General features: G+C 32.4%; 3 protein-coding genes across 3 annotated transcripts; all 3 read right to left on the bottom strand.

Moving 5' to 3' along the window:
• Nucleotides 1-1,418: 1,418 nt before the first annotated feature.
• On the bottom strand, nucleotides 1,419-10,180 carry LOC17886012 (protein RST1). The gene is made up of 24 exons (XM_006290190.2): nucleotides 9,729-10,180; nucleotides 9,354-9,638; nucleotides 9,182-9,265; nucleotides 8,825-9,101; nucleotides 8,408-8,658; nucleotides 7,824-8,180; nucleotides 7,621-7,721; nucleotides 7,186-7,261; nucleotides 6,948-7,079; nucleotides 6,767-6,848; nucleotides 6,610-6,682; nucleotides 6,296-6,464; nucleotides 6,028-6,158; nucleotides 5,849-5,940; nucleotides 5,408-5,496; nucleotides 5,113-5,328; nucleotides 4,941-5,018; nucleotides 4,678-4,860; nucleotides 3,596-4,492; nucleotides 3,179-3,475; nucleotides 2,376-3,026; nucleotides 2,117-2,267; nucleotides 1,915-2,033; nucleotides 1,419-1,831 (listed from the first exon to the last, which is right to left on the bottom strand). The coding sequence occupies exons 1-24, from the start codon at nucleotides 10,119-10,121 to the stop codon at nucleotides 1,472-1,474; spliced, it is 5,544 nt and encodes a 1,847-aa protein (XP_006290252.1). The 5' UTR covers nucleotides 10,122-10,180; the 3' UTR covers nucleotides 1,419-1,471.
• A 1,756-nt stretch (nucleotides 10,181-11,936) lies between these two features.
• LOC17885796 (oleosin 20.3 kDa) lies at nucleotides 11,937-13,212 on the bottom strand. The gene is made up of 2 exons (XM_006292960.2): nucleotides 12,969-13,212; nucleotides 11,937-12,549 (listed from the first exon to the last, which is right to left on the bottom strand). Exons 1-2 carry the CDS (start codon nucleotides 13,122-13,124, stop codon nucleotides 12,124-12,126), a joined length of 582 nt encoding a protein of 193 aa, XP_006293022.1. The 5' UTR covers nucleotides 13,125-13,212; the 3' UTR covers nucleotides 11,937-12,123.
• A 5,916-nt stretch (nucleotides 13,213-19,128) lies between these two features.
• On the bottom strand, nucleotides 19,129-21,361 carry LOC17885542 (LOB domain-containing protein 25; the record flags this gene model as incomplete). The annotated part of the gene is given in 2 exon segments (XM_006291986.2): nucleotides 19,129-19,810; nucleotides 21,273-21,361. Coding segments are annotated over 2 exon segments (495 nt in total), but the record flags the coding sequence as incomplete, so codon positions are not given.
• Between the last annotated feature and the right edge of the window lie 2,332 nt (nucleotides 21,362-23,693).

Raw genomic sequence — 23,693 nt, 5'->3', positions numbered from 1 at the left:
ATAGCGGTATTTTAAAAAAGTGGTATGGAAAAAGGGTATTTTTGAAAATTAAAAAGTAAAAAATTGATATTTATAAAAAAAAATGTGTAAGCTTAGATATTTAGACAAAAATTATCTTTCTATGTGTGTAAATTTAAATACCATATAAATACCTTTTAAAAACGTTTTAAAAAATATTTAAAAAACATATAAAAACTTTTTAAACCTTATAAAACCTTATAAAAGTATTATAAATGCCCTTTAGAACCTTTTTAAAACATTATAAATATTTGTATTGAGTCTCCTAATAATAATGATTATCTAGATGTACCTTATAAACTATATAAAAGTTTACAATTTTCATATTTGAAAAGGGATATTTTTAAAATGGATAGAAAATTGATGTATTTTTAAAAACGGGTACACCAAAAGGGGTATTGCTTAAAATTTTCTTTCAACTATTAACCTAATTTTTGGTTTTGTCAGTTGTAAGTTTTACAATTATAAGGTTTATATATTGAGTTTATAAATCTGCATTATAGTTTAGATTTTATAATTAAACAAGATTATCTATCGGTTTGGGCTTATTAAAGAGGAGTGAGATTTAAGTTTTACAATTAAACAAGGTTATTTATCAGTTTGGGTTAACTAAATACATTATTTTATTCATTATTTTTATTTAATAATATGTTATATTTGTTTAATTTTTAATTTATGTATGAATGTATTATTCCATTGAGAAATTTTATTGTCTTAAACATAAGGGTGAATAAAACATTTTCGAAAATAATATTTTTCGCTTAAATCAAAGATAACAAAGTTTAATATAAATCGTAATATAGTAATTTTAAAATATTTTTAAAGAAAACATGTAGTTTTTTATCATTCGCATTTGAAAGATTTTTTAATGTTTTCCTCAACGATGCTATAATTTATTTTAGAATCTTTATGTTTATTTCCGTTGTTTATATGAATTTATTTACAAATTTGTATTTAACATCATATTTTAGATTGCTGTTAATTTGAAAGAACTTTACTATCATATTAAATAATAATTAATTAATTTTCATAGTGTGAGAATGATTTTTTGAAAAATTTAAAGTTAAAAAATAAACTTTTTTACAAAACGGTATAATCATGTTTTAGAGGATAATTGCTAAATTAAGATTTTTAAAAATATTTTAGAAATATTATGAGTAATGGTGAATAGCTCCCAAATAGCTCTCAAATGTTTTGGTGATTGTCAATTTAACATTACTAGATTTTTATAATTAACGTTTAATAACGAATTTTAAGAGATATCTATATATATATATATACGTTTATTTGATACTTCAAACCAAATAAAATCTCTTTCCAAATGAAAGTAATTTCTCTTATTTTTCAAAAAAAAAATTGTAAATTATTTTTCTATAAGTTATAATAAATTTTATTTTAAATAAAGATAACCCGTACTAAACTAGTATATATATATACGATAGTTTATACGGAATCAAGCGATGTCCATAGAAGCAAGTCTAAGCTGTTTCTCAAGAGGCAAATGATCTCTGAAGGCTACACAAATGTAATGCATTACTTTCACAATCATTGGTGCTTTTTCTCTTTCGCTTTCCTCAATCTGCTGTGAGCTTAGCCTTGCATTAGCATCTGTATCAGTTGCAAAACTGTAAATACGTTCCAGTGAAGTCCATAGAAACGAGATGAAAGGCTCTGCGACCACTTCGTAGATGGGATCAGACAGGAGAGAAGTTACGGTAACAGACATATCGCTTAACACCGTGGATCTGTCTAAGGTGAGAAACGGCATGTATTCGCAGCAGATGCTAGAGAGAAGGCCAACAAAGAGAATCGCCTGTGAAAGGATAAAAGCCAATTTCAACATAGAAAAGAAGAATAATTTATTTTGATGGATGAGATATTGACATTGAGGCTTACAGTGGAAGGATGGCTAGAAACGCAGCTGATTTCAACTGCATCGATGAGCCACTGTCTTTTTATTCCTCCTTCAGCGTGATGCAGAGCCGCTACTATTTCAATCAACACGTCCCAAATATCTAACAAAGACAAAAACTTTGATTGTATCATGATCTTTGATTGTATCTAGCTAACATAAAGGCAACTGAGGATAGTAACTGACCTGACTGTTCACAATTCAATATAATAGCCTTCAATTTTCCTAACTCGGAAAATGGAATTGATCCAAGTTTTGCTAGCTTGGCTTTTGCCTGAATCTTCTTTAGATCACCTTGGAAGTCAGTCTTTTCGTTTCCAGTTTCAAGATTTGAAACCTGCATAAGAGAAATAAGAAAATCTCAATTAAACGAGGAGATGTCTACAAAGCTGATACATAGCTTACAAACTGGCAAACAAGAATGCATGATGCAGATATTACATACATGTAGGAATTTGTATAACCAATCCCGACGCGACTTCTGCAAACATCTAACTGCCTCTGACCACTCTTTCACCGAACCCATCTGATCTTCTATAAGAGAATGTGATGCTACTGGTAAGACAGCAAAAAACAACTCTATGCATTTTTCAATCTTTGTGATGTATTCTGAAGAATCAAGAGAAGTTTCTTCAAGACACTGACTCAGACCCTTCCAACAAGAGACCCTCAATGAACTCTTTTGTTCATAGCTATATACATGGTCTGAAGAGAGCGAGATTAAAAAGCAAGAGACATCGTCAAACAATTTATTCATTCTTGAACCTGAGAATATTCTCATCAAATCCCCTAGATGACAGAGCAGGCATGACTGGAGACTCTGCTCTAACTGTTTGAATCTGGCTAGTTCAGACAACTCGTCCAGAAAAGCTAGAAGTTCATCAAATTCTCTTGCGTGGGATAATGAAAATTTGAAGCACTCTTCCCTAAGAGTTCTTTCCTTGGGAACATTGCCTGATTGCAATACATCAGTCTGAGTCTCTTGTTTCATTAATCGTCTTATTGTTGCTCCCCAATCAAAGTTTGGCAATCTCGGAGCATGAGACAAACACCGCAAAGCACTTTCCATTGTGCCAATATTCAGAGGGCTACCCGCCTAAAATTCAACAAAGATTAATAAGTATGGGAACAGATTGTGATCTATTTCCAAACTAAATCACCTTCTACTTTACTGGAACAATTTCAAGGTTTTTCTTTGTTCAAACCTTGAAAGATTAGAACTATAGGAAAGCCTTTAAGCAGACTTACCATAGGAAAACTTGGATTTGTCAGGCCTTGAGCAAGTTTCATGACCATGGTATGTTCAGGAACACTGTGAGAGATGGAACTAGGGTGAGAGGTATCAGATTGGTTATCATTGCTGAGACTTGACGCTTCTCTGGACCGCATGTAATTTCTAAGAATTGAGATTGCCCATGCAGCATAATGTTGGAGCTGGCGATCCTTGGTATTTTGTGCGATAAGAAATATTTCTTGCACAACTGGCATCAGCTGCTGAGTAAAATATGCGTTTGAAAGCAAAGGACCAGAGACAAAAGAGTTTTCCTGTAGCAAGATAAATGAATGTTAGGTACCCATAAATGAATGTTAGGTACCCATACATATTTTTCTATATGGGAACAAGTCAGCAATGATCTTGAGAAAGATATAGACCAGAGAACTTACGTTTTCCTCAGAACTGGCGGGAGGAGCACGGGGTAGAGGATGGGAATACACCAAATTCCCAGCACCTGCTCCTAAAACATTAACAACTCCGAGCATGCCTCCAAAGTGAGCAACTGGCGGGTAAAGTCCAGAATAACAGGTCTTGAACAGGTCTAGTAACCCTTTTACAGATTCAATCTTAACAGGGTGGATACCTTCATTCAAAACAGAACCAAGAAGGTCTCCCGCCCCAATACAGGAAGCCATCAACAACCTCTTACGTAAAGCACCAGACTTTCTAACAATTATCAACTCGGAAATAAGGTCCTTGAAACAACTAATTAGATGATCTACCTCATGTGCATCAAACAGTTCAACTTTTTGGCAGAAAGTTATCACAATTGGGAGTGCAAGGCAGGAACCAACTGAAAACAGTCTCACTGGTACCTTACTATTAGAACCCGGAGTTTGCTTTAGAGAATCTGCATATGGGATCCATGATACAATCAGGTTTTTAATCTTTACAACAGCGTCTTTCTTCCCAGCTCTGTATATTGCACCAACTGACATCCCCAAACCTATAATGAGTCCAGCAATACCCCATGTATCATCATCAAAATCATCAGAACTCTCATCCAACAGCTGAGGTAAACCTATAACGTTGTCTTCCTTTGCAGGTGGGAACAGTGCAGACAAGCTTTCTAGGATATCACACGGAGTGTGCAGGAAACGATGTAATATTGAAGATAGCAACCTCACTATCCTCCCTAGGAGCTGTTCTTCTTGGTTCCAATAGGAGTCACTGTCCATATCAGAGCTCGCAGAGGCTTCTGTCCGAGTGAGCAGATCTTGGCATGAAAAACCTAATCCAACCCCACAGGCTCCTTTTACAAGAGTGCTTTTACTGCTACACAAAACCTGAAAGACATGATAAATATTTATTTTATCTGCATGAGTAATTTAAAGTGAAAATAAACCATGTAAGGAGTGAGAAAGACCAAGACTGATGCATACTCTTCAAGTTAACTACAAAGTATGCGTTTTCACAAACGAGTTTGCACTGTAAAATTTTCCCGCAATTAACTCATAGGTATAGGAAGAACCTCAAGAAGTCCAGATATATTCTGAAATTTCTGCTTGTGGTCAGTCACGTGTAGGGATGACGAAATCAATCCAAGAGAAATACCAGCCGTCCACTGACGGTGTTCATGCTCATGCTCCAACAACCAACTCAACAGAAATTTTGATGCAGTCGCTTTAATATTATGAGCAGCAGCTGGCAAAGCCTGAAAAACAAACAGATTAAATCATATATTGAGACAGTTGACCATGATAGATATGGAAGCACATTTCTATGAAATCTTACTGCACACAGTGCACCAAGCGCCAGTGCTATGTTTTCTGCACACCTGGGAAGAGCTTCTTCGGCCATATGTACCAAACTCTTCATGAATAGCACAACAGATTCTCAATTAAGGTTTGAACACTTAAAATGAAACATTTGAATTAAGCTGCAGCAGGAAAAAACTATCTCAGACCTTCATGATGTTGTTTGCAGCTTTAGAGGTTTTATCTGATGGTAATTCTTTAGCCATTGCTTCAATGGACAATATATTAGCTCTTATCCAACGCCGCATAAAAGCTTTCAGTGATTGCAAGGATATAAGAGCAAGGGAAATATTTCTTGAGAGCTGGAGAGATTTAACCACTACTCTAAATGCCTCCTCGTATTGACCATGAACATCACGAAAGCTCTGAGATTAATAATATGAAAGTCAGTATGCACCGGTATATAAAAATCTCCAAGCAGAAAGTCAAATTTATAATACTTACTCTTGATGACCCAAACTTCACATCTCTAGGGTTATAAGACAGACATAATAATGCCGCACCAGGTAGTTCTCCAGTCTTCATTTCTTTCCCTGAAAATCAAATGGTGCTGCACTTAGTTTATGTGGAGTACAAAGAATTTTAGGTAACTGATTATTTGGAATATTTAGCGAAAAGGTTTACGTAATGAAAAAAACGAATAGAACTGAGAATTTCATAATGCAGCTGTATACTTTGACATTATCTTATAAGAATCACACGTTGCAAAAAAACAGCAAGAACTGACAGTTATAAACGAGTTAAGTTAGTTAGTAGGCAAAAAAAAGCATAAGTAAAATATCCCCATCTCAAGATTTTATTTATTTATTCCAACAGAGTCCCTTGCATTTCTCACTAATTGTGTTAACAATTTAAGGACTATTTTAGCTGAAAATCAAACTACACCTGCAGGGAAGATGACCTGAGGTATCACATCCAGCAGCTTTTCAATCTTATTACCCGGAATTTTCTTCTGTCGAACATATCTACGCCGGATGCTGAAAGGTCAGAAAGAGAAGTAGTTTTAATATGCTGCTGATGAGAATCTAAACCAGGAAAAGTTAAGTAGATTACAAGCTCTATACCTGTGCTCATGAATAATGATCTTGATTGAAAGGTCTTCTAAAGCATTTAAAATTTCTGCATTTGTCTCCGAAAATAGCATATATGCACAATAATTGTTGAAGTCAGAAATTTTTTTTTCCATAAATGATACCTGGAATCATGATTAGATAAAAGTGTTATATATTAATAGTTTGCCCAAAAAAAAAATGTTATATATTAATATTAGAGCCAAATATGGTCCGGACACACCAAACGAAGACGTACAAGAGACTGAAATCCAATACTTACCTCATATTGACCCAGGGCCACTATGGCAGAGACTCTTGCCTTTGTCCATAGGGAATCAAGAGGCATCTGCATAGAGCTCCCAATTTCCCACAAAATGTTCAAAAAAATTTCTGCATCTTCAGGATATGCTTCGGCATCCATTGCAGCCCACTTTAGAAGACTGCATACACTGCAACATATTCACCAAACAATGCTAGTTATACATCAAATATTTTTTCAGACACCTCAAACAACAATGGCTACAAGATCCAGGCACCACTTTAGACACCTCAATTGTGTCTATAAATATGATTTGGGATGTTAGCTCTGCTAACCTATAAGCAAGGAGAGGATCCAGTTTGATGTTTTGAGCATGATTCTTAATGACACCCCATGCAGTATAGAAATCTGGATGGACAAAGCAAAAGTTAAGATAAAAAATGAGTAAAATCGAAAGGAATTAACTCACACAAGTAAGTATTAAGATAGTACCGATGACATCGGCTTCACACAGATGGGAAAGACTCTGAAAACCAAGTGCTCGAACTGGAGAGTCTTGGCTTTCTATACAGGCCTATCAAAGTATGAATCCAGTACAAAGCTTTGAAGGCACTCCAAAATTTTTGATATACATCTAAAGCAGCAATAGCAAACATTACTTGAGAAACTATACCTGAACGGACAAGATTAGGTCTACTCCCCTATCAGGGTGTCTCTTGCATACATCGTGAATGGAAGCGGCCATACTAATGCAGATATGTCTCTCTGAAATAAAGTCTATAAATCCTTTTGGGTGTAACACTTCCTGAATATTTAAAATAATTGGTACCATAGACGTACATAAAAGTAAGCATGAGCAAGCTGACTTTATCAATGTCGAACAAAATTTCATATTGGTAAGAATAGCTTACTAGCAGACTCGAAAAGGCACGGTCGTTGACTACCCAGGTCTGGCAAAGCAATCTAATGGCTGTAGCATACAACAGACTAAAATAAACCATCATCAGAGCTACTCATGTCAACTCCATTTTATGGCAGTCAGAAACGGAAACAAGGTAGAGGACAGAAACCCAATTCAATAAGTTTGGTAAATGTAGGTTAAAGCATGAAACATCGCATACTAATCTTTTGGCTTCCAAATCAACCTTTTATTATATATCATAAGCCAGCATCTAAAGAGCTAATGGAAACACTTATAGCTGTTTGCAAAGACTACTCGTCTACCACACAGATAAAGTGAAAATCGAATGGAAGAACCCGGTAATGGTTTCAACCCAGAATTAACTATTACTTAACACGATTGAAAAATATGATACACAACAAAAAATCAAAAAGGGTGTACTGACCCTTTCGCATCCTTCTGTAGCATTGGAGTAATAGTCTGAACTACAAGTGGAATCATCACCTGTTGTGCAGCTAATGACGGAAGTAACCCCAGAAGTTTGGGCTGCACATCAAAGAAATCAATTGGGAATTAGTCTAAAGGAAAGATAAATAGAAGAGACCAGCACTTGGATTTGAAGATACATAAAATGACTGAGTAGCTCACCAATAGACTCTGACAAGGGACATTTGTTCGAGATAACAAGTTGCTGTAATATAGAACAGCTAGCAACAGCGGGACACTCATCGTAGGATCAATGCCACCAATAATATTCAAAGAATCAATACCATCAGCTCCTAGGGACGGATGCATCACCATGACACCAGCAACAGCACCAAGTAAAATAGGTATCTCTTGTGAAAGACAAAACGATGTAGATAACTTTTTTCTATCCCAAAACCGTTCAGTGTGTTCCCTAAGTAATGAATTCCAAGTCCCTAGTCCTGAATAAGTTTCCTGTTTTTCACTTCCATTGATGTAAGCCACTCTGAGGAAGGAGGACGTGGAAGGTGCGTAATCATTCTGAAAGAATAAAAGAACATTCAAGGACTCAGTGAGCAATTTGATTCTGAGTTTCTTTTGTGTAATACTTTGATATAGCGTTATGGACATAAATTAAAATTAAAATGTTTGATCTCCAACCCTCAAAGGAGTAATTATTTGAATAACCTAACCCATGAGTTGATCTATGTAACTCATTATAGAAAGATTCTGAAAGAAAATAGCAGGTTTCTCCACAGGAACTAAACCTGATGCCAGAATTGCTGCACGACCCTAAATACGACAGAGCCCACCCTGCTGAGTGGTGAATCTCCCTTCCTTGTGTAGACCTCAATCTTTGGTGCATTTAACATTGTTACCAAGACATTTTCTACGATGGAAAGAACCTTACTTGCTGCTACTTTGACTGATTTAGAGGGAGAAGACATCAGTGCGATGATAGGAAACAGTAATAGAGACTCCACACTTGAACAGCCTGCATCTTTCACCGACAAGTTTTCTACGAAAGGATTATGAATAATCAATTCTTAGTCCACAAAAAATACACATATATAAAAAAAGGATGAGGACACACCGTGGTTGAAGGGAGTAAATCAGCTACTACACTATCAGACAGCAGAAGGAGTAAGAGGGTAATGAAAAGAAAGATGGAGATGCAAATATACCGTTTTCAGTTTTCCATTTGAGCAGAGAAAGCAGGAACTTTAGAATAGAGAGTTGTTCATGCTCAACATTGGATTTGGCAAGCATGAAAACTAGCGAGATAACCACCAAGGATAAATCAGGTAAATATGGTAATCCAAGGTCTTTCTGAACAGCCAACAAGTGCTTCAAAGATTCGATAACAGGCTCTTGTTCGGTTGTTTGGACATGAGGAGAAGAGCAAAGTAAAAGTACGCCATCTACCAGTTGCACACCGAGAAGATGAACTTCTGTTACTTCCTGATATTATAAATAAATATATTTATATTGGACAACGAGCAAGAATTTTAAGATGAATGCATGATGAAATTAGCACATACCAATCCAGTTCCAACCAAGTCTCTCACAACCACAGTATAAGCATCCACTAGAGTCTTGACAATACAGCTGAAATTTCTATTGTCCTGAACAGTTTCAGAAATTTAGAACTGAATCCTAATATTGCACCATTATTTTCATTCACCAAAGCGACTGCTAATCATGTATACTTACTTCGAGGTTTTTCCCCGGGATATATTTTAAGCAACGCATAAGCAATCTGAATATCGGCAGTGCTTCGTGGCGGGATGAACAACAAAGAGAAGCCATCGATGAAATCAATTCCCTCGCAAACAACGAAGAGGACGAATCTGCAAGTGGAATCCGCAGTACAGCGAAATTCAAGAACGGCTCCAAGAATTCACATACTCCCACCATTCCAAGTCGCCGAGTATGCATCACAAAGAGTGATACTTGATGAAGAAGCTCCGTCTGTGTCTCCACTCGGCTAGAAAGAATCTGAAACCAAAAACAACAACAAGCATCAAAGGCTAGCTAATTACACAACAATTCCCATAGAACAACGAACGCATCCATGAAATCACATACCCTAACAAACGGATGATTCTCCGTCGAACTAAACTCCCAATTCCCATCTCTCTGTTCATAACCAATACGAATCAAAAACCCTAACCCTTTCACGAACAGCGAAACCAATTTCGTATCGCATCCTTCAAGAGCTGATTGAAGTTCCAATAAACCACGGGAGAGGTCGAGAACAGAGTCTGATACTAATCGACATAGCTCACGAACGGATTGATCAACGACGGTGACAGAATCGGAAGTGAGGCAGAAGGAGATAGCTTCTCTTCCAGCTTCCGATTCTGATCCTAATCGTTCCGGAGCAGATCTTAATTTGGAGAAGACGGAAATTACAGCGAATCTTTGTATGGAAGGTTGAGGTACGCGAGTTTTCTCCAGTAACGGAGCATACGAAGCCATCGCTTTGACCGGAGAGAGAGAAGACAACGGCTAGTTCGGAAGCGTGAACGGAGGGTTTTGGAATTTACAGCGACGGGATGAAGGAAGTCTGATTAGCCGGTTCTAAGTAATGGGCCGTCTCGATTTGGCCCAATAATTCTAATATCTCAATCAATTAAATTAACTAAAATAATGTAAAATTCTATAAATGACATCAAAAATATTTAAAAACAAAATATTTGATCATATTTTATTTTTAATAAATACAGGTTAATATTAAAAAATAAAAACATATTATCATATGGTATATCGTAGGTTAATTATTATCCAAATTTAGACATGTCAATATAAACAAAGCTAGCGGATGCTAGTATAAAATTTTCAATTAGAAAAAAATTTGATTTTACAAGACGGATTTCCATAAATCATTGCGGATTTCACATACTTTGAAAAAATAAATAGTGCATAGTTACATATTTATCTCATATATAGTATCAAAATCTTAGAATATTTTTCTAATATATATATATATAAAAATTAATTATTAACATTTAATTTTTTCTTAAAGAATATATGTATTTATGGTAAAAGTAATTTATAATTAATATTAATTATTATTTTTGCTCTAAATGTATTTTATAAATTACAAGGATGATACCGTTACAACAAATACGAAATTTTGATTTATTAAACTGTTGCAAGTCATGTATAGTCAAGCACAACAAATGCACAAAATCTAATACACCAGAATTGAAAATTTGTGTGTTTACATCTAATGGAAACATTCCAGAAGCTTATGACTTGATCTCACTTTTGCTGGACCCTGAACCTCATTCTCGGTAATACAATCTCCAATCTGTATTCAATTTTTACCTACAAGGTACGTGAACGCTCCATATGATAGCTTCATATATAACCTGAAACCATACAACTATGTTGATTATTGAATTGGTGAGACTTATTCAAAACAATCAGTCTCACATTTGTCGCGTGATAAAAAGGTATGCTCCTTCAACTCTAATAAGTTGTGTATATCAATGAATACTTACACTACGTTTTTTTTTAATTTGAATTCTCAACCATTATATTCAGACGGAGTTTACAAATACTTTGATGATGTGTTACTAATCTGTTTATGGAAGTATACAAGGCTGTTTATCCCAAGTAGAAGAAAACCACAAAGTTCAAAAAAGTCTTTAAAGAATTAAGTCAAGGTATGATAAAATATTGGTTGTCTCCAATGCAAAAGTTAATGACTTTCCATAAATCACTTAACCAAACATTTCCGATATTTCTTTATCTGAATCATCAGTTGCTGCAGCAATTTGTAACATTACTTCCTCGTAACTGTTTCTTAATACTTTGGAGAGAAGCCTAAAAAAAACAAAGTCTCACCATCATAAGTTTTAAATGATATGTGACAAGAAGAAAAATTAACAAAACTACGTACCTTTACAATAGCCTCCTTGTCTCCTTGATGCCAAGGCTTCAATGTCAGATAAATCTAGAGTTATCAAAATCTTTTTAATCCCTTCTCTAAACACATGGCATTATAAGATATTTCCACTGAAACCATATGCAATGTATTCAAGATTTGATCTTAAAGACTAAAGTGTTATCCTGTCTAAGGTACCATCTTCTTAGCTTCCCATTCTCACTCATATCTCTTCTTGTCATAATCCTGAAGAGCACAGATCCGGCAAACAATATCAAAATCATGATACTGAAAAGAATGTAAATGATCTGATCCATTTTTTTTCTCAATCTTTACTCTTTTTTAGAAGGAGGATATATATATCTGTAGCATTCTGCATCACTTTAGTGTCATGAGTCATGGACCCGTAAAAACATGTTTATTTCATTTATTATATATTTCACTAACAAGGGTTTTTTATTTTGGACAAGACAAAACGAACGTACACATGCATATTGACAAGATATTCTAAAAAGAAGAAAGAAAGAAACTGTGACATAAAAGGTAAAATTACATTATCTCTCGTCTTCCCAAAAGACTCATGCAAATTTATGTAATGGTCCTCCTTGCTTTACCAGGCTCATGGGTCTCAGTAGTGAGTTCAGTATCACGAGCCTCATGTGCCCTGTCTTGCACATACTGCCCCATCTCTTTTCCTTTCATACCAGCATAGCCTACCGCATCAGCCATACGTCTTTTAGCGTAGTCCAATTGCTCTGGCACTGTATCACTCCTCCCACGGAGGTAGTTTAGGACCCATGAGACCGAGCTCAGACCCGTCAGTCCAAACAATCCAGAGGCCAAGATTCCGGTCACAGCGAGGCCAATGGTGAGAGCCGCCGGGACAAGGACTGGACTAAAGAGGAGGAAGAGTGGAATGGAGACCAGCATGCCGATCACCGAGCCGGCTAGAGTGAGTCCAGCTAGAGTTAGCAGTGTGCCACCAACGGGAACTCCTGCTATAAGTGCCATGATCTGCATGTATGCATGCATGTATCACTTATATCGATCGAGTTTATTTAATAAGTGTCATTTATTTAGGAACCTTTTGCAAAAATTAATGTCAAAAACTCAAAAATATTATAAATCAAACCATAAGCCTCTCTAGATATTATCCTATTATATGCATGCATGCACAACCATGATCTATGAAACATGCAAGTGGCACCACGTACATACGTACACTTGTTATAAAATTGATTTCTATTATCGATCAATTTATATATGCATGGCATACTAATCTATTGATGTTTAATTTCGAAACTCGTCATGATTCTTCATACTTTAAATTTGCTTTTCTATTTTAGATTTTCTTAAAATCGTTAAATAGTTTTAAGTGAGCTAGTGATTAGTTTAGAGGAAAGAAAAATGAAAATCTAAAGGGAACACAATACTTGGTTAGTGGAGGGGCCGCGACTCTTATAATCAGAACCAGCACCATAACCACCATAACCACCGAAACCGACATCATCTTCGTAGGACGGCTGAAGATGAGCACGTTTGTCAGTACGGTCGACATGCCCACGCCTGTCACGGTCCACATTCGCCATATTGATCGATATGATCTTGTACTAAATAGCAAAGTAGTGTAATAGAACTAAAGAGAGATGTCTAAAGAGAATACAAAAGGGGTATAAGAGATAAGTCTAAAAGAACATATCATGTATATATAAATGGATTGTAATTTTTTTCTTTTTCTTTGTAGTAGTAGAAAAGAGATTTGAAGTGAAAGAGAAGAGGACACGTAAGAATGTGTTGAAGGGAGAGGTGTGGCTTTGCATGATTTCCAAGTTTCATTCTTTACCTGATCTTCTTTGCCTTCTTTTCTCCACCGTACATATTTAAACGATAACAAACAAAACATTCGATTTACACAATTGCTCTCCTCTTGACGCATCTAGATGCGCACTTGTGTGCCAAAAACATCTTTTCTCTTTATAAAGCTTTTTGTATAATTTTTTTGTGTTCAGTTTTAAGATAAATCGCATATCACATGCATATATATATATATATCCAAGATTGGAAACAAATACATTTAAAAAATACCTTTACAATTAAGCGTGATTTCATTAGCAAGTTCTTAAAACACTAACAAGAACATTATTATTATTTATTTGTTAAAAACAATTTGGATCACATACAAAAAGACCTACGTACAAGAGTCTCTCTTTAGTATACGATCATCTCTCAAACAAGAGATGTTGCTTTTTCTCTTTCACATTTTTTCTTTATTTTGTAGTATATTCTAATCATTAGATATCCTTTAAAAAAAACACCGATGAAAGTGGTCTTAGCTAGATGTGGTTCTCACAATTAGAGTAGGAAAAGAGAGAGAGAGAGAGAGAGAGAGAGTGATGATAAATTTTTAAATAAAAACCTTCAAAATAGTTGTAAGAATTTCATATAACACATGTCATTTAATTTATATAGTGGTTTAGTTTTCTTTTTAAAAGTAAAATTAAATTATATAACCAAACTAGATTTAATAATCATACTTTTTTGTTCAAAAATTTCATAGGGATTCTCCTCCATGGAGATGCTCTAATAACTATAGTAAGTAGCAAAACCCTTTTACTAGTTTTCTCTCCTAGCTTTACTTTGATGAAGTTTATGTTAGTAAACGATGAGGAAAAAATCAAATATGAATCAATTATCTAGGACTAGAGTTGAGTTGTAAATATCCATATCCAATATACGTACGATATTCGTATTTGTCCATTTCTACAAAAAAAAATTAACATTTTAGACAAATTTTTACTATATGTATATATACAAAAAAATAATTCTATAATAAAAACTTATTTGCTTATGTATTAATTAATTCGTTTTGTAACATTTTAGCTTAACTTCTTTGAACCATTATTGGATCGTCGCATCTCTTTACTATAACTCTTAAATCTGTATCTTTTGACTTACAAAAGTTCTTACATCATTAAAAATCTTCTGAATATTGTCTTTTTATTCATAAGGTCTTTTTAACTTTTAACAATTGTTTATAAGATTTTTATATAACCTACTAGTAGTAATAACAACCAACATGATTTATTTATTTTTCAGTTTAAGAAAAAGAAAAGGTAGACAACCAATATTGGTGGTCTTTTAGAACAATCTTATATATGGATTAGCTCTTATTTAAGAGACAAAGTCTTAAGGATTGACTTTTATTTAACGCTGTTAAGTATGTCACGAACTGTGTTTCAACAAATTAAAGTATATATACTTTTTGTAGTTGTTGTCAATATATATACGTTTATGTTTCTTTGTATACCAAAGACCATGACGGGCTGATCGCTTTTGTATAGCACGAGCGCACACGAGTGTGGTGGCTTTATAGTAGGACTCTTTTTTCTTACAGAGTGTCTAATCAAAGAAAGAAGAAATACAAGTAATCGAATCAATCAATTCCGACAGTAGAAAACGACGTCGTCCATGGAACAAGGCTTTTTCATTTGTTTCTGTTATTGGACCTTTCTATTTTGATTAGAAGCTATTGGACGGTTTAGTGCTGTTCCACTGTTTCTTGATAACGAGAGGACAAACACAAACACACACTCTCTTTCTCTCACTTTCTCGTTGGTCTACAAAATGGCCCATTATTTACGTATTCTTTGTGTGCTCTTACACCTTTTTGTCGATGAGATTGATTTCAAACTTGGACTCAACCTGTGAAGAAGTTAAAGTCTATTGCTTAAAATCGCAAGTACTAAAACAGTAGGTTTCTATAGACGGGGACACTAGTACAATAGTTTCTCTAAATTATTATGTAGTCACAAGTCCAGTTCTTGAATATATAATAGAAAAGAAGTTTGATTGTAGGTAAAAAAGTGTGAATCGTTGCATAAAGATATGGAAATGCTTTGAAAGTATTATAGGGTTCGAATGGTTCGAACAAAATCGTCTATAATGATGATGCAAACACTTTTTATTTACTATTTAACAATTATGTTGCGGACGTAAAAAAAAAAATTCGTCGAACGACCACCTAAAAACCGTTTTTATACGTATAAATAAAATTGGTCTGAAGTAATTTATTGTCTGTCCAAAAATAAAATAGATTAAACCGCGAATGGATTTGTCTATCATAACCGTAGTAGCTATTCTTACCCGGTTACCCCTATATGATTGTATGTTCTTGTTTCATTTAACAACATGTATGCAGATTTGAAGTGTAAGCATAGTGACTCAAAAACATCACTAGCACAAACTAATAAACTTCGATCCATGTATGACTCACGAGTCACGACCATTGTTTAGGTATAGTATGATAAAAAGAGAAAAAGTAGTAAAGAGAGATTTAAGGGAGAATGATGAATGAGATGGAGGGAATAACGTAACGTAACTGAGGAAAAGTCTTCAGATGAGTACAATATGATTTGATATATCACATGGCAAAACAATCATATACTTGTGCAGTAGATAGTGATAGTGTTGATAAAGCTAAAAAATGTTATTTAAAAAAGATGAATGTACACCTTTAGTTACTGTTCGTGAAACTGACTCATGTCAGTCTGTCTGAACACAAATCTTGAATCCCTTTGTCTTGATCGTCGACATGTTAATAAACCCACGCATGGAAAGTCAAAATAAATACACATATGTACTGTATGTAGCATATGGCTATGTCCGATTAATATTGCATTCACATATATAAACATTTGAATAACATTACAAATTCGACTAGCTAGATCTGTTTTAAATAGCTCAAATGATTTCTTTTGAAGCTTTCGTCATTTGGCATAGATGTGTCATCTTGTCTTTCTTGGGGCAACTGAAAGACTTTTTGTAGCTCCATTGTAAGACCATCTCCAATGGTTGATAGGAGAAAAAAATTGGTATATATAGAAGTGGTAAAAATGGTAGCAGAAATAAATTGTTTGACATAAAATGGTAAAAATGATTGAATAATTTAGAAAGTTAGAAAATGATTGATAGGAGATAACAGTGTAAGTTTAGAAATAGTTTGTTTTTTTAAATTGATTATAAAATAACACTTTTAACTGTTGCTATTAACAAGTATCAATCAAAAAGTTTGTTTAAAATACTAGTAGACGCTAATCTCTATATTAGTAAAAGAGAAGTACAAAATAGAATGCGGGTCGGGTCAAAATTAAAAAATTAACCCGATTTTAATAATTGGATATTTCAAAATTGGATATTAAAATGGATTTGGATACATATATCGGATACTTTCCATATCTCATTTTAGGATTATATTATTTCCATAACTAATTTTAAGATTTCCTAATATTTCTCTAACTAATTTAATAGAATATATTAAAAACAATTATCATTCTTTTTCACTTTTATTTGATCTTATTTTTAATTTATAATATTATACTAAATATGAAAAATGTTTAAAATTTTTTTAACTTTTTTCGCATATGTTGCAATTTGAATTTTTCAAAACGGACATATAATAGTCAATTACACTCGGTTAAATATTTTGTACAATGATTTAAAATCATTATAAGTATGACCAATATTAAAATCATTGTTACATGAGCATATTTAAAATTTAAAAAAGTTTCAAAATATTTTAATTAAAAGGTTCAAATATAAAAAAAAATAGATTTAAAATAGTAAAACTATTGTTGTCAATACATAGATGTAAATTTGGAGACATAAGTTTTATTGATAAAATATTATATATCAAACTACGTAAATTTTAGATAGTTCACTGGTAGTTTGTTAAAATCACAATTATAATGGTAAAGCGAGTTGTGAATAATGTTTTTTACGATATGAATTATGTTACGGGTTGATCCTTCAAACAATATATTGTAGTATGTAATCTTTACGTCTATTCCTACTTCTACTACAAAAATGGTCAAATTGAATAATTTATCGATAAATATTATTTCGTGCTATTAAATTTTCACCCTTTTTTTAATTGTAGCAAAACTCAATATATTATTATTTACTCGCTTTTTCCTTTTATTATTTTATTCAAACTTATTTTTTGGTAATCTAATTTTATTTAAACTTATTATACAAATATATGATTCATTGTAATCGACTGCACTGTAATAAAATTAAAATATAATATATTTTCATCCGTTAAAAAAAAAAATTTTAGTAAAAGGTTAAATAAATTATTTTTAAAAATCCGTTAAAATTTATATATAAGTAATTATTTCCCCCGCGCTGTAGCGCGGGTCAAAACCTAGTTAGACAGTAAAACAAAAGACGGAACATCGAATCAATTAAATGATGATTACATTAAAATGAATTGAGAATTAATTTTATCAATATAGATATATGTATATTTTATAAAATTATGAAACAACTCAAAAATTATAATCTAATATAGTGGTATGCATTACACTTTCAGAAATCCCCTTAGATATCATATTTTAATATATTTTTTTCTAAAAATACCACAATTTGTTTTTATTTCAAAAGTACTACAAAAAGTTTAATTTTCCAAAAATACCATAAACATAAAAATCTGACTTTTGAAAGTGTAAAATGATTTGTTCATGTTTAGATTGACTATTTATATTTAGGGTATAGTTTTTAAGGATAGTGATTAGTGTTTAGGATTTTATAAATTAGTTTTGAATGTTAAAAATGTTAATTTAATTTTGTGGTGTTTTTTGGAAAAGTTTAGTGATAGTTTAGAAAATAAAACTCATAGTATATTTGAAAAATACTTATTTAGTGGTATTTAAAAGAATTTCTTAGAGCATATATTTTAACTTTATGTATTTAATGATTATCTTTTAAGTTCGAGTTTTATTGAGATTCACTTACCTCTTTCTTTACAAAATCAAGAAAATGGTAACCTAATTGTTTACTTAGTATGAGAACAAAGTTCACAGATACATGAATATCTAAACTTTTGGATTAACAAATTATTTGGGGTATCATACTCTATCTTATATGATTTTAATCATTGAAAAGAAGACTTTAGATTTTGTTTTCTTTTTCTTTTGACAAGATTAGTTGATTTTAATGAAAATAAAGATGTGGTTGTTAACTCGCCGCCAAATTACAAAATAAAAAAAGAACCGACTTTAAAAAGAGATTCCCTATGAAGACATGTGCCTAAACAATTTGATGTTTTTAGTAATTGATGTTTTAATTATTTAAACACTTTTTCAAGTCGACAAATGTATACAATCACTGAACTAACTTAGAATATTAGCAACTTTATTGTTTGTGACCAGTGACTAGTGTGTGTAATCAAACAACCAATTATTAGCCTACGTTCTTATATACATGATGAGTCTAACTGTCGACATGAAAAAATAGTTTTTTTAGTATCATACTAATTTCAATATTAATATTGCATCATTGGCATAATTAATTATATAACAATTTGTTAAAATTAGCTTTATAAAATGTTTGAAGATTGGTCATGATCAAGTGAATATGTGTACACACCCTTACCAAACTAAAGGTTGGTCGAAGTTAGCTAGCACAAGTGAGTATGTGTACATACCAGTTTGAAACATACATCTTTTAAGTATAGAAACTAAAAAAAACTTAGTGAATAATCAAGTCACATGCATGTGGATCAAGATCAAATTAAAGAGCAAGAGCTATTGCTTATTCAACATCAACAAAAATATTTCTTGACCTCCCAAGTTAAATTACACATACCCATAATTATATACATGCAAACAAATTAACATACGTACACATACATACATACATACATGCATGCCCCCATATATATAGACATATATACATACGAAGATATATATCCTCATCAGTCATCACTTCCATCACATCAAACACATCTCTCTTTATACTTCTCCGCCGCTAATTCTCTCAAAGAGTGATGATGATTTGATGACTAATACATCAACCACCGTCGTTGACCATTCAACCCCTGCGCCCACCATAGGCCGACGTCGTTTCACCACCAAGACAACTAGCATACCTCATGAGATCAGCATTTGTCTCCTCTAGTTCCCTTTGCAACCTCAAGACCTGTCTCTGGAGCACTGAGATCGCACCAACGCAGCCATACACTGGATCTTTAAGCCGCGCCTCGGCCTCGTAAGCAAGCGAGTTCACTGCGTCTTCCCGCTGATGTGGAGCCACTTCTTGAAGGATCTTGCTCACGTTACTTGCCCCGAATATCCGGTGGACGTTTGCAAACTTTGTAGGTTCCTCCGGTGGAAAATAGGGTGCGAATACGCAGTCTGATGTGCATTTCCGCCGGAGGAATTTGCATGCTGCACATGGCGAGTTTGTGTAGTTGGACATTTTTGTTATTGTACGTCCCCTGATTTTTTTCAGTTGCAAAAATGAAACAAAACTATTTCGTCACATATACATATCATCATATTAGGAATCTTCTAAATTATAAGATCGATATTGTATCAAGAGTCTATTCTTGTATATACATCAATATATTTTTCAACAATATGTCTACGTACGCAATATAAAATTTATACATTTTCAAAACTTTTGTTTTCTATTTTGTGCTGGTAACTAGTTAGATTTGAGTATTTGACTCATCATCAATACAAGACTTATGTACGATGTTCTTAGTCATTTTTCAACAAAATTCGTTATTCTTCGTAAGATATAATGGTAACTAGAAATAATAGTCTCATCATCAATATAACTAGTTACGAGACGACGTACGTATGATGTTCCTATCTTCTCATCCTTAAATTTCATTATTCGTAATGTTCTTACGACATTATAAAGATAGAGATGTATCTAAACTATATATCAAACAAATATAAGCATAAATCCAAGACACTCCTTTCTAACCAAGTAATTCTACATATTATAAGATCGGGAGTATGGACAGTACTAGCTGAGACTAATCTATAATACTGATATATAATACATATATGTATATATACATGTATATCACAATATGTGAAATCTAACACACAATATGAAGTTATGAGAACTTGGGAAGTTATATAAAAAAATAAGCGTCCATTTATCCTCCGAAAGAATGTGAAGAAAATGGATGTGTTTCTATTTAAATGTGAATTGAAGGTAGCTGATCAAACTGGTTGTGCATTATATAGAATTGTTTGGCTTTAAACAAGAAAACAACTTAACATTCATTTCAAATGTGAAATTTTGCATAAGAATTTGTAATTATGAAGGTAGTATATGTACATATATTTCGTATAATATATATACACTACTAGACCCTATATTTCAACAACATGCCTTTATTTATATGCCATTAAATTTAGTAAAGAAAAACCAATGAAAATTCGGAAAATATTTCTTGGAAAATGTTGAATAATATTTTTCTTTAAACTCGAAGAAAGGAAGAAATCAATCACTATTGACCATACATTTTTGTTCTTGGCGTTTAGTTTAGCAAATTTTCTGATTTTATCCTCACAGCACTCTCTGTCTCTCTGACTCTGAGCCTCAGGTATCAGCATCTATATATATACAACAAGAATATAGCTTTAAATCTCGAATCTATGACCGATTTAAATAGCTTTGTTACATCTTTAAGCGTCTGTTTTAGTATGCTTACATTCACTATATTTATAAGAAGCCACAAAATCTAAATTCACGTTCAATTTTTTTTGAAGTAGATAAAGTTTTTCCAATATTGTATCTTAGAAGTTCATCAGTGACACCATATCTTCACGATCCAAACTTTCTTAAGTTTATATAACCAAACAACATAAAACTAAACGTGTGTGTGTGTGTGTGTGTGAATTAATTAGCTTTGTAGAATGGAATACTCTTGGTCTTACCTTAAATATGGAGCAACAAGAAAAGGTCCCTAGCTCTTCTTGGTATCTTCTTGAAAAGGTATGATCTTCTTTGTTACTCTCTTGGGTATATATTAATTATTAGAAGGGGAAATGAAAAATCTCAAAGAAGATTTGCAATTATTGAGAAAAAATTTTGTTGTATTCAGGGAGGAAACCCTAGTTGGAGAGAAAGAGGAGTCTCTCTAAGGGGAAAGTTAGAAAGATAAAGAGGAAGAAACATTGGTTAGAGAGAGAGAGAAGCAAAAGGCATTTTTGGTGGTGTGAGAAAGAGAAAGAAAGATATGAATATAATGAGATTGCAAAAAGACAAATTGGCCTCAATTAATTGAGTTCCTAAAATAGTGAATTAAAATTAAAAAATTATCCAGTTGAACAAAAAAAAAAAGGAGTATCTCTGACCGTGGCAAATTTTACTCCATTCAATTGCTTTCAGTAAATAATATTGTCTTTTATTTTATTATGTAAGTAAATAATATATGAGAAAATAAAATAAAATGGCAAAAATCAAGTGATAGTAAGCCAAAATATAATTCCAATGTTTCAAAATATGGTGGGCTCCGTTTCTGAGAAAAAAATATATTATTCTGAAATTTATTCTTGCTTTTACAAAGAATAATTTTAATTAATTATTGTTAACAATTTTCAAAGTTCAAAAATTAATTATTGAGAATATTTTAAGTTATGAATATTTTATTTATAATGAAATAATTTTGTGATTTTTTTAATAATTAGTATTCATTATTTTTATTTTGTACATAAAATCCTAAACATCGATATTTTAGAGACAGAGGAAATATATTTTTCAAGGTGTTCCGAATCAAATTTGAATAGCCCTTTGGAACCATTTTATTAATCTAAATTAGTAAGCTAATTATCTAACAAATGAGGAAACATAATGTTAATTCTTTTGATAATGTGATGCTAACAAGAACTTGAATAGCTCTTCAACCGATGTAGATTCATCACCTTCATGTACAATTTTTAATTTTACATTTTGACCTTTCACAGTTTATTATTGGACTGTAAGAAAATACTGTTTGTGAAGTCTTAATTTGGTCCACTTCTTAAAATATTGTCTTTAATTAAATTTTCTGAAGGTTTTGGGATACAAACTTACAAAGACATCAGAAGTCAGAACTATTGAGGATCTGAGCAAATCCGACATGTTATACTGTCGTTTTGCTTGATTGAATTTAACTGTTAACATATAACCCCTCTTGATTTTACTGTTTAACTTTCAGAAAAATAATTATTAAATTTTACATTTTTTATTAATTAAATTATTTGCTGTGTTAATTCAAAATTTTAGTACAGTCTAATTGTTGAGCCACATGCTTAAATCTAAATAAATTTCTATAGTGCATATAAAACAAAATAAATTTCTGGAAAGAAAAAAAATTGAAACAGTTTGCATATTATTATATAGTACTGAATTTATGTTTTAATTTGTGTTATTGAGTTTAATAATTAACATTATAGAGAAAAGAGTTTTTTCTAATATTAGAAAGAAAAAAAGAAGAGTATTGTTTGTTCGATAACTCTTTTATAATGTTGATATTTTGTATTTCATACGTTATATTGTTGTATTTGGATTATGGAATTTTTATTCATATAACTAAATGTGCCAATAGGTATGCATAATCTTTCTCAGCTAGACAACTTCAATCATTTAAACAAAATTAAAACTTAAAAGATGCATACCAGACAAAGTAGTTGATACTTGATAATATCAATATTTAATCCAAATGCTTTAACCCAATGCATTATTGTTATCATAAACATGTATACGCTTCAAAGTGCAATATTTGGTATAGCATGTGCGTAGATTTATACCAATGATTAGTGATGATAGTCAATCATTGGCAAGCATTACTTTACGTATTTTCTATAACGATACTTTACGTATTTCCTGATTAGATTTCATACAGATATGCATATATGATTTATATATATAGAAGAAAGAGAGTATACAAATAATATGAAATTGAAAAGAAAAAAAAAGTGAAGAAAATATGAAAAGAAATTGCCCAATTCAGATTGAAAAAAAAAGAAGCACTTGAATACGCATGCATACAAAATTACAAATATCCCTATACATAAAAATTGGATCATGTAATATACAATAATAAGCTAATTAATGTGGGTCAATATAATTATTGTGTGCACTAATTAATTATGTAATCCATTTAAAAAGAAATTTATGTATATATGCATGCACCTAGCTAGAGGTCCTAAATACTTAGAAGTCGGTATGCTTTTTATTTATTTATATTTTTCTCTTATTTAAGCAAGAGAATGATGTTGGTGCATAATCTGGTAAGTTATATGTATAAGAAAATGTAACTAAATGATTAAAATGTTAGTATATACGAATGATGAGAAATATAATCTTCAAACTAT

The sequence above is a fragment of the Capsella rubella genome, unplaced genomic scaffold, assembly GCF_000375325.1.
Source record: "Capsella rubella cultivar Monte Gargano unplaced genomic scaffold, Caprub1_0 scaffold_5, whole genome shotgun sequence".
Classification (NCBI taxonomy): Eukaryota; Viridiplantae; Streptophyta; class Magnoliopsida; order Brassicales; family Brassicaceae; genus Capsella; species Capsella rubella.
Note: the sequence above shows the minus strand (reverse complement) of the source record. Positions and strands in the feature narration are given on the sequence as shown.